The 12,344-nt window shown below is 44.3% G+C and overlaps 1 protein-coding gene across 7 annotated transcripts in view; it reads right to left on the bottom strand.

Annotated features, from left to right (window-relative positions):
* jag2b (jagged canonical Notch ligand 2b) overlaps positions 1 to 12,344 on the bottom strand; it is a 229,531-nt gene that overhangs the window by 75,275 nt on the left and 141,912 nt on the right. For all 7 annotated transcript variants that reach the window (XM_069915743.1, XM_069915746.1, XM_069915742.1 and 4 more), the window contains exon 5: positions 12,187 to 12,247. In XM_069915743.1, the coding sequence (XP_069771844.1) occupies positions 12,187 to 12,247 (61 nt within the window). The remainder of the gene's footprint in view (positions 1 to 12,186; positions 12,248 to 12,344) is intronic.

The following is a 12,344-nucleotide window of genomic DNA, read 5'->3' on the forward strand; positions in this document are numbered from 1 at the left end:
ACAGTGTCTGCAGACTTTCATGTTTTCCCCATTGTTGAGCAAGACCAGTTCAAATGGTGCCTTCCTTGAACTGTTTCCCATTTTGAAAGGAATGTGGAAAAAAAATTAAAACACATTCCACCACCAAAGTTTCCACATAGGGACCGGCTACATGATGAAAAATGTTTTTAGCCTTTTACAACAATATTGAACAGGATGGAGTTGCTTGAGACAACAATAGAATTAAATTCCAGGTCCACTACTAACTATAAATAACCTACGTTGTAAAAGCAGAACAAAATCAAAAGTGCCCACAACACCAGGAAGGAAGAGAGATTCGACACAAAACAGGAAGACATCAAGGGTTCTTAAAGAAGAGTTGAATGCAATTTAATTTGCCGCATTCAAAACTGGAAAAAGGTTGAATATTTTGTAAAATTAGAACAGAAAACTCTGGAAATAGAACAATTCCCATTTGGGAAAAGAAGGCCCAATTTCTTATCAGCCAGACACTTAAAAAATAAAATAAAAATAAAAATTTCAAAGTGAAATTTTAAGCTTCTGGTTTAATATTTGCATGGTCAAATTATTAGTAATATTTTGCCAATTGAAGTCCTGAAAAAAGTTGCATAATAGACAACCAAGTTCCAGACAGTTCTCAAGGTTTCAATTCCCCGCCCCATTCTCTTGCCGACATGTGTATCCATGGTCTCACGCATTGCCAGTCTGAGACCACTCGCAAATCATCTTCTGTCTGGGCACCCTCTTTGGTTTCCATTAGCTCCACACCTCCCCAATCTTTCCTTATATCTCCTTCCCTCCAGGCCTGCCTCTCTCTCTCTCATTCTCTCTCTTCCCTTTTCCATCTGTCTCCTTTCACTGAGCCAAAAACATCTCCACGTTCGATCAATTCTCACCTTTCCTCTCTCCTATCCTCTTGTCATACCCAGTTAACACCTTTTAGTCTGTACTCCTCTCCCTCCCATTCTTCCTTTCTCCCCAGCCTTATAATTCAGGCCCCTTGACTGCTTTTTGCTGATCCCTTGAGGAAGGCCTCAGGCCCGAAACGTCAGTAATATATCTTTACCTCCTATGAACACTGCAAGACCAGCTGAGTTCCTCAAGCATTTCTGTTTTTTCTACAATCACAGCATCTGCAGACTTTTGTGCTTTACACCAAGATTGTGACACCCACTGAAATTTGGGTGGTTTCAGTCTCGGTCTCAATTGCTAAAAGCCACACTCAAAAGCATGAGCAGTTTTTGCTGGAATGGCAGTCATCCTCACTGATGTGAGAGAGAATTGGGCTCAGTCAAAAGAGACCTGATGCAAGGTCTTGATACAAAGCGTCAACCACTGCTCCACTTTCGCAGTTGACCCAACAAATTCTCCAGCAGTTTGTTTTTTTTTAGCTCTAGATTCCAGCATCTGCAATCTTCATGATTCAATATTCTTTAATTGTCCACAGCCTGGTGTGAGTCCTTTGACTGCGAGTCACCAGCTGCCTGCGTGTTCTTCAGCCGCAGAGCCCCTCACTGGTTCGCCACCATGGTCACCGTCCAATAGGGTTGCCTCCTCTGTTTCTATTTCTCAAACGGGGGGTGGTGGGGGGGGGATGGTAGTCTCCACATTACTGGTGCCCTGTGTCGGTCCTCTGCCAGGGTCTGCAAGCCCCTTGTCGTCGCTGCCAGCATAGGTGGTGCCATCTTGGGCCTAGATCCCATGGTCACAGTATGTTAAAATAAATCACCTTCGGCTCCTTTTATAGGATGTTAAAAGCCTGTACGGCCATCAGTAGTTGGACTAGGTGGTAGAACCCTGTGGAGGAGCACTGTCTCCATGCCCCGCAGATCCACGCCAATGGCACCACTGTCGTTGCAGAAGGTCTGGGAGCACCGCCATTTTTGTGACATGTGTCTTGACAAACTGTAACACAGTTTTGGGGACACAGAGATTTGAAACAAAAGGGCAGTATTCCCTTCGCAAACAAGTCACAAGTAAATCAGTATTATGAGAGACCAACTTCCCCAACTAAAATGAAACATATTATTAATACCTGGCTAGCAATAAAGACTGAGAGATATGTTTGGAGCGCTGAAATCTTTGGCAGCATCTCTCTAGGCATAGAAGTGTCTGCATGTCAGACACAGGTACACATGATCCATATATAAGCATTAATGGACAGACATGCACAAAGTGGTGATTTGGAAAAGTGTTGAGAGTACGTTGGCAAGCTTTATCAAACAGAACCGATTCAGGTCCTCTGTGGGCCCTAGCATATCATATTTAGTTGACAGCTCGTCCAAGTCTGGCAACAGGAAATGAGAAGGAGATTGGGATTGAGGAGCATACAGTCTGCAATGGATAAAGACAAGTACGTTCAGACACAAAGATGGAAAATTGAGGGGTTATTCTATTTTAATGTTTTTAAAAATTAGACATACAACACTGTAACAGGCCAATTCCGCCCCATGAGTCTGTCCCACCCAAATTACACCCCATTAACCTACATCCTGGTACGTTTTTGAAGGGTGGGACAAAATCGCAGCCCCCAGAGAAAACCAAAGCAGAAACGGAAAGGACATACAAACTCCTTCCAGAGAGCACAGGATTCAAACCCGATTGCTGGCGCTGTAAAGGCGTTGCACTAACTGCTCGCCAACCGTCCCAGTCATTGGTAATCAGCATTTTTACAATAGAGGAGAATGAGTGAATGTAAGGTACGGTACAAGAGTGCAGCCATCACAGGAACACACCTACTCATCTATGCTGAACTTGATGGCAAATCAAATTAAAACTCTGCTGCCTGCAAATGATGCACACCCTCTCATTTCCTGCAATAGAGCATTATAGCACAGTACAGGCACTTTTGCCCAAGATGCTGGGCTGATCTATATTATAAAATCTACTCAACAATGTAAACCTTTCCTCCCTCACACCTATTCATCTTGTATTCATGTATGTGCCTGTCTTTTACATGTCCCGATTACACCAGCCTCCACCACCATCCATAGCCATGCATTCCAGACACCCACAACTCTCGTGTAAAAATAACTTACCTGTAATGTCTCTTTCACCCCTTCACCTTGGACACACATCCTCTGGTGTTTGCTACTCTTGATCTCCATCATATCTGCATTTTTCATAATCTTGTAGACCTCTATCAAGTCTCCTTTCATTCTTCTTAACTCCAAAGAAAAAAACCCTAATTCTATTAACCTCATGTATCTATCTACTATCGTGTCTGCTTCAACCACTCCTCCTGGCAACCTGTTCCAGGTACCTCCTACTGTGTAAAACAACATTTGCCACCCGCATCTCCCTTACTCTTCTCTTCCACCCCTCACCAACAAGCGCACGTCCTCTAGAATGTTTGTTTCTAGGAGGTTCCGTGGGCGGCGACACAGGAGGTACAAAAGATATTAGAGAATTGGATACAGTGATCAGGTGGGAAAAGTGGATGCGATATTGCATTGGCTCTGCTGAGTAGCAGAGGCAGCTCGTGGGGCAGGGTGACGGACTCACCATTTTGAGTTGCCCACTTAAGCCAGTGACCAGTACATACAGTAGCTAGCACTTTCAACTCACAACCTCTGGGACGTGGGTTCAATCCTGACCTTGAGTGCTGCTTGCATGTTTGCCCTTAATGACGCGGCCTTCCCTTAGTGTACACAGGTCAGTGTTAAAAAAAGAACCGCAACAGAGATGGTGGAAGTGTAGGGGGAGGGGTACAGAGAAATAAGGGGAATGGGACTGATGGGATGGCTCTGCTTGGAACAGACATGGAATTGATGGACGAATGACCTTTTTCATGGTAAGTGGACTCAACAAGAGGCGAGTATCTGACCAAAGGAATTTATTTTCATGAAGTAGCAATCTGTGGAGACTGATCGTAGAAAGCCACGTGATACAAATCTCAACTTCATCAAGATTTTGATAAAATAGTCCACAGTGTGGTAGATCTGTTCAGAGGCAAACGAGAGTCGCGCAGCACGGAATCAGGCCCTTCGAAACTGGAGCTGTGACAGGGAGAGCCCCACACACACACACAACACTGAAGGTCAGCACTGGAGCGGAGTCTTCCAAGGATTTCATTCAGCAAATAAAACCGTTGATTTGAGATACAACACCTGACAAGTGCATCTTGCTGATTTTTCTACCAGTTACAGCCTTACCAACAGATATTCTTTCTTTGGCTTGGCTTGGCGGACGAAGATTGATGGAGGGGGTAAAAGTCCACGTCAGCTGCAGGCTCGTTGGTGGCTGACAAGTCCGATGCGGGACAGGCAGACACGGTTGCAGCGGTTGCAGGGGAAAATTGGTGGGTTGGGGTTGGGTGTTGGGTTTTATTAGTCAACAACTAAATATCATTCACAGAAGCTGGGAACAGAATTAAAATTTGTTGTTCGTCCATGGAAAGAATATTGAACAGTACAGTACAGGAAGAGATCCCTTAGCTCACAACATCTTTGCCGAACAGGATGCCAAATCAAATTCAATCTCTGCTGAATGCACATAATCATTCCCTGCATGTTCACGCGTCTTTTTAAGAAGCCTCTTAAACATGACCATCCTATCTGTTTCCACCAATACCCCTGGCAGCTATTCCTGGCATCCAGCACTCTAAAATACCTCTCTTCCCTTCCCACCACCATTACTGCATCTTGAGCGGAGCGACTTGCAGCAAAATCAAGTGATTGGGAGTCCTGTTAAAAGGCCAAGAGAACCACAGGGGCAGGTATTCCAACAAGGTGAGCACATCAAAGGATAATTCCCATTTTAAATAGGAGCCTTTCATCCATGACGGACATCGCTGTGTCACAACATCCCTGGAGTTTCACGCACTCTCTTTTATTCCATTTTATTTCACTACTTGAATTTATAATCCTGAGTTGCAGTGACACGATTCGAACTCTGAATTCCATATTTTGGTCCAGTTAAACCAATATGGGAGGCACGGTTAACACAACGATGTTACAGCACCAGTGACCTGGCGCTGTCTGTGAAGAGTTTGAGTGTGCTCCCCATGTCTGTGGGGGCTTCCTCCAGGTGCTCCAGTTTCCTCCCACCCTCCAAAATGTACTGGGGAGGTAGGTTAATTGGGTGTAATTGGGCAGCTCGTTTAGATCAGGAATTAGATTCTACAGCGTTGTAAACAATTTTTTTTAAATGGTATTATTGACAACGTTGTTGGATTGGTTGAAGATTTGTTGGTGAGCTCATGTGATCACAGTAAACTTCCAAAACGTCACAGATTTACAAACATTTAACTAAAAGCAGAACATTGGCAAAGGTTTACTTGGAAATAGTCAAGAAGGGGTCACCCTCAGGAGAAAGGAAGCACATGGAGAATAGGGAGTTTCAACACAGTTTGTGTTCAAGGAGACAATTGAAGCCAGTGATTTATTTAGTGTTAATCCAGGGCATGGAGTGGTTGGGGAGGGGTGGAGGGGAAGAACTTCCAGCAAATAATGGTGTGCCCTTCAAATGATTAACACATTTCACTTAGTGGATACACATAGCAGCTGGCCAAGAGAACCACAGGGACAGGTCCTTCACCCCACGATCTTGTGCTGACCTATGAAACCTACTCCACAACAATCTAATTTTTCCCTATCTTACACTCATAACCCTCTTTTTCTTACATCCATGTGCCTGTCTACGACTCTTTTGAATGTCTCGGTTGTACCAGCCTCCACCAGCACCCCCAGCAATGCTTTCCAGGCCCCCGCCACTCTCTGTGGAAACATTTTCCATAAATTTTCTTCCACTCATCTTAAACAGATGTCCTCTAGTATTTGCTATTGTCATCCCGGGAAAAAGGTGCTGGCTGTCCACCCTATCTTAGCCCAGCATAATCTTACAAACCTCTCCCAAGTCTCCCCTCATCCTTCATTGCTCCAAAGAGAAATCCCCTAGCTCTGTAAACCATGCTTCATAAGACACGTTCTCCAATCCAGGCACCATCCTCTGCACCCTTTCCGAAGCATCTGCATCCTTCCTGCAATGGAGACCAGAACTGTACACAATACTCCAGGTGTGAGAGCTGCAACATTATTCCTAATAATTTGAGGAATGGGATGAGGTAGAGCATTGGAATGAAGAGAGAGCTTAATAGGAATGACGTGCGCTCTACAGTCCACGGTCGCACATCTGAATGGTCCAAACAGCTCGCAAGACAATGAATACTTTTTAAGATTTACTTTTTTTAAATGGAATATCACAACCATGGCACCCAATTTGTACGCAGCAAAGTTCTAGAGGAAGATTCTATATCCTCTTACCCTAGTTCTCTTTTCACAGATGAGTGATTTCAGCATGTAGTGTTTTTAATTTCAGATTGAAAATACCGGCACATGATGATCACCTTATAAATGTGGATCTTTCTGTGCGTGGATTCCACTCTCGAACCCTTCAGTTCACCTGGTCTCTGCTGAACTGTTGTTCTGTTTGTTCCACTGTCCTGCAGCCAGACCATAGCCCTTCGTACCCCTCCCATCCATGCATCTACCCAATGTTTTCTTCAGTACCAAAATCAAGCCCCATTCACTACTTAAGGTGGCAGCTCGTTCTACACTCTCGCCACCCTCTGCGTGATCTTCAATCAGTGCTGATGTTTTACGATATTTGGAGCTTGTGGAATGCATTTCGTTCTCTTCGCATTGATTGCTACCTAGCTACCTTGACCTAATGGTATGGAACAAAGCCTTCATTTCTCCTCCTGCTCCTCGTTAATCTTGCTCCTGTCAGGGGGTGGCATCGCTAGAAAACAGATGTAACCAACACGACCTACCCCAGTCCACCATGCCCCCAGCCACCACCAGTCATAGAGCCACCCAACAGACAGGGAGTGCGTGCTTACACGACGGGGGCGTGCCAAGTGTCGCACACCCTGGCACGTCAGAGCCAGGGAATGAAAGTCAGCTCACAACTCCATTACAATGATACACTGCTATGGAAATGCATGGAGAGAGTAAATGCAACCGATAGGAGAGCTGGGACTTTTCACTTTGGAGCGTCCAAGGATGAGAGGAGTCTTGATCGAGGTCTACAAGATTCTGAGAGGCATAGATAGATAGGGTGGACGGCCAGCACCTGTTTCCCAGGGCAGGATCAGCAAACACCAGAGGACATGAGTACAAAGTGAAGGGAGGAAAGTTTAGGGGAGACGTCAAGGGTAAATCTATCTATCTATTTATTTATTTATTTTCACAGAGAGATGTGGGGGCCTGGAATTCCTCGCCAGTGGTGGAAGCTGAAACATTAGGGGCATTTAAGAGACTCTTAGACAGGCATGTGGATGGATGAAAAATAGAGGGTTACGAGGTAGGGAGGGTTTAGCACTGTTTTTTATGGAATATACAGTATGGATTGGCACAACATCGAAGACCGAAGAGCCTGTACAGTGCTGTAGTGTTCTATGTTCGAGGTTTTTTCCACTGAGATTGGGTGAGACAAGAACTGGAGGAAGTGGGGCAAAGATGAAAGTTGAAAGAGAACATTAGGAGGAACTCCTTCAAGCAGGGACTGGACAAGCTCCCAGCTCAAGTGGTGAATCCAAGCTCAACTTTGACATTTAAGGAAAATAATGACAGGGACATGGACGGGAGAGGTATGAAGGGATACGGTCTGCCTGCAGGACAATAGGACCAGGCAGAATAATAGGTCACAGACTAGATGGGCCGGAGAGACTGCTTCTGTTGTGTGGTGTTCTATGGTTCTAAGAGGGACAGACCTGCCAGCCCAAGTGGTGCCTGCTACTGCTGATGCTCCATTGAACGGTCTTCCTACCTAAAGTCCACATAATAGATCCTTTAAGAAATTCTGAATTCATTATTTGTTTGAAATACTCCCTGCAGGAAACAAGCTCCATGTTCTCACCAGTTTGAATAGATTGCAAAATCCCTGATGTACTACAGAAAAGGTGAATTAAAACTATGAGACTGAAGAGAAAATAAATGCATGCACCTGACTGATGTTGGCAATGTCTTCAAATAAAACAGAAGAGTCTGCAAATGTTCAGATCAGTTAGATAAATGACATCGACCCAAAATATTAAATCTTTCCAGGCAGATGCTACCTGATCAGAACGCACCAGGCAATGAAGTAATCCTCAAGGTTGTAATGCAATAAAGATGATAACTTGTTTCTGCAGAACAAGCTCCAATAATCTGCATTTTTCAGCTAAGAATTATTAGCAGGAGGAAAATTCCCCATATGCTTCACAACAAATCCTGCAACATCTCTCACGGTTGCTGGGCAGGTTGATAGAATAGGTAAGAAGGCTTATGAGATGTTGGGCTTCGTTAGTAAGGAGAATGAGTTCAAGAGTTTAGAGGTTATGTAGCAATTCTACAAATCTCTGGTGAGACCACACTTAGAAACATAGAAGATAGGGGCAAGAGTAGGTCATTCGGCCCTTCGAGCCTGCTCCGCCATTCAATGAGATCATGGCTGATCTTAAAGTTCAGTACCCCATCCCCACCTTCTCTCATAACCCCTGATTTCCTATACTGAAGAAATAGATCTAATTCCCTCTTAAATATATTCAATGAACCTGCCTCTACTGCTCTCTGTGGCAATGAATTCCACAGATTCACCACCCTCTGGGTAAACAAATTCCTCCTCATCTCAGTCCTAAACGGTTTGCCTATTATCCTCGAACCATGGCCCCGGGTTCTGGACTCCCCCACCATTGGAAACATCCCGTCTGCATCCATTCTGTCCAGTCCTGCCAGGATTTTATATGTCTCTATGAGATCCCCTCTCAATCTTCTAAACTCCAGCGAGTACAATCCCAAATCTTTCCTCATAAGTTATTCCTGCCATTCCAGGTATCAGCCTGGTGAATCGCCTTTGCACGCCCAGCGTACACTTGCAGCATATTGTGCTCAGTTCTGGTCACCTCACTGAAGGAACGATGTGGAAGCTGTGGAAACGGTGCAGAGGAGATTGACCAGGATGTTGCCTGGATTGGAAAGTAAGTCTTATGAGGCAAGGTTAACAGAGCTGCGACTTTTCTCTTTGGAGCGAAGAAAGATGAGAGGAGACTTAATAGAGGTCTACATAAGAGCATAGATAAGGTAGACAGGCGGCACCTTTTTCCCCAGGGCAAGATTAGCAAATACAGGGGTCTTCTCTACAAAGGGAAGGGAGGAAGGTAGAAAGGGTTAGGGGAGACATCAGGGTTAAGATTGTTTTCATATAAACGCAGAGAGTTGTGGGTGCGTAGAGTGCCTCGCCATGGATGGTGGTGGAGGCAGGAACATTAGGGGCATTTAAGAGACTCTTAGACAGCCACATGATGAAAAGAAAAATAGAGCGATACAAGCGAGGAAGGGTTTAGTCCTTTTTTTTGGAAGGAATATATAGGTGGTGACAACATAGAGTGCCGAAGGGTCTATACTATGCTATGTTCTAGAGCTTTTTTAACATTCACAAAGGACCTGTTTAACTGTCTTCCAAAGGACACCGCTGCTGCTCCCCACAAATGAACTATCACATCACCCGAGGTTTTTCTATGTAGACCTCTGGATGGAGAAGCCTGATTGTTATAATGCAAAAAGGAAATTTTCTGCAGGACAGACCAGTCCTTTTCAACCATCACCTCCCTCTTCTGCAGTCTCTTTGCCTCCACAGCGCCCACTGCTGCCAATTCCCCTTTCTCTCCCCATGGCCTTGCAAACTTTTTCCTTTTACACACTTATTGATACCCTATTGACTTGAAAGAAAATAAATCAACAAGCTCATGGACCTCGAATATTCATCTGCGAGAAATGGCTTCTTGGAGTAAAAATGTGACGTGACCCTGAAAAAAAAACAAGCTCATGGACCTCGACCCAAAACGTCGACCATCTCTCAGCTATCACAGAGGCACAGATGGCGGGACAGTTAGCACAACACAATTAGAACGCCAGTGACCCAGGTCAAATCTGGCACTTTATGTAAACAGTTTGCACGTTCTCCCTGTGTCTTCGTGGGTTTCCTCTAGATGTTCCGGTTTCCTCCCACCTTTCAAAACATATGAAAGTTGGGGTATTTGGGTGGCATGGGCTTGTGCAAAAAAAGGTGAATGGTTCCCTTGGTAGCATTTCAAGTTTATTGTATATGTACAACCAGACGAAGCAAAGTTTCTCCAGTCCACCATGCACACACATACACAAGACACAATAATTACATGTATACATGAGATATAATTTAAAATAAATACATGTAAATATTTTGGGATGATTGAACTGCCTCCAATACTTTCTGTGGCAAACTTCTACAGATGTGTTGTGAAAAGTGTGCTCAGCCCTGTATAAGGTAGTGAACACAGCCTAGAACACCACAGGCAAAACCTTCCCCACCATCAAGGACATCTACAGGGAACGCTGCACAGCAGCACCACCCAGCACACACTCAGTTCTCGCTGCTGCCATCAGGGAAGAGGTCTCGGTGCCACAAGACTCGGACCACCAGGTTCAGGAACAGCATCAGACTCCTCAACAACAAACTCAATCAGGACTTATTTAAGGACTCTATTTATTATTGAATATTTCTTTTTATGTATTGCAGTTTGTTTGCATTTTTTTCTTTGTTTACAATTCTCTCTTTTGTATACATATCTTTCCTTGAGTACAGTTTTTGTTTTGCATTATCGAAAAGTAGAAATTCTGCCTGGCCCTCAAGAAAAAGAATCTCAGGGTTGTCTGTGATGTCCTGCATAGACTCTGACAACAAATCGAAACTTTGAAATACTACAGTCCGTTTTAAAGCAGGGAAATAGGGCTCTTCAGCTCAACATTCATTCTGACCAATCTAGTCCCATTTGCTGGAGCCCGACTCATATCCTTCTCAAACTTTCCTATCCAAGTACCTTTCTAAATATCTTTCTCATTGATTGGCAGAGAACATACATGACATCACATACAACCCTGAGATTCTTTTTTCTATGGGCACGGCAGAATTACCACTGAATGGTAGTGCAAAAAACAACTGTATTCAAAGTTCACATATAAACGTAGAATGAATGTAAACAAACTGCATTACAGAGAGGGAAAAAAATAAAGTGCACAAGAGGCCTTAAATGAGTCCCTGATCGAGTTTGTCGTTGAGGAGTCTGATGGTGGAGGGGGAGCAGCTGTTCCTGAACCTGGGGGTGCGAGTCTTGTGACACTGATGCATCTTTACTGATGGCAGCAGCGGGAACAGAGTGTGTGCTGGATGGGGTGGATCCGTGATGATTGCTGCTGCTCTCCGACGGCAGCGTTCCCCGGAGATGTTCTTGATGGTGGGCCAAATATTGCCTGTGATGTTCCAGGGTGGTGTCCACTACCTTTTTCAGACCAGACCAAGTTGCAGCCAGTCAGCACTCTTTCCACCAAATGTCTGAAGAGGGTTTCTGATGTCGTCCCAAATCTCTGCAAACTCCTGAACCATTTCAAACTGATTTTCAACCATTGTCATTGTATTCTCCTCCACAGGTTCCTTTGACAGCTCATTCCACACACCCACCACTCTTGGTGTGAAAAAAAGTTGCCCCTCGGACACCTTTGCACAACCATTTTAAAAAATTCTTATCACTTGAGGGTAACTGGGAACTAACATATCACACAGAAATATGACAACCGTCAGACAGCATGTACATTTCAAAAATAGTTCATTAGGTATGAAACACATTGGGAGGAAGTTGTTTCTATTTGTTCTGTTGTGGGAAGTCTCCAGCAGTTTAAGCCAAAGTTCCCATCCACCACAACCAAAAATAGATTAAAGATTAAACGGGCTAGTTGTCACGTTGGTGTTTACTCGACTGTGCTGAGCACACAGTGCATGTTGCATTGGCCACTGCAAGCAATGCCCAAGCCCGGTACAAGAAGTACCTTTCCCCTTGGAGATCCCCATGAAACTCAATGGCAAGTCAAACCAATCGCCCTCAATCCCAGAGCTTTAATACCTGAGCAAGAATAAGGCAGTTGGTGCCCTGGTTCGATTCGAATGGCAGATTCCACCAGAATCCATTTACCACTTCACTTCCACCAGAATCCATTTACCACTTCACTTCCACCAGAATCCATTTACCACTTCACTTCCATCAAAAGACTATCTTTTCTCTTCAAATAAAAAAGGATGGATTTTAATGGAGAGAAATTCTCTCCAATCATTCTTTCTTTACCACCATAATGGCATCGAACTCACCCATTTTAAATAAAAGAACTGTTCACTTACTTGCATTCCCCAGGTACTTCGCATCCTCCATGGACTGAATGACAGCCCTGCTTACATATCGCTGAAATAAAGAAAGAACATTTCTTAGTCATTCATTGAGGTGTTTCAGAATCCAGTTGTGCACTGAAGCACAGAGGGTGATGACTGCAACCAACCAC

Source organism: Narcine bancroftii, chromosome 2 (assembly GCF_036971445.1).
Source record: "Narcine bancroftii isolate sNarBan1 chromosome 2, sNarBan1.hap1, whole genome shotgun sequence".
NCBI classification, from domain to species: Eukaryota; Metazoa; Chordata; class Chondrichthyes; order Torpediniformes; family Narcinidae; genus Narcine; species Narcine bancroftii.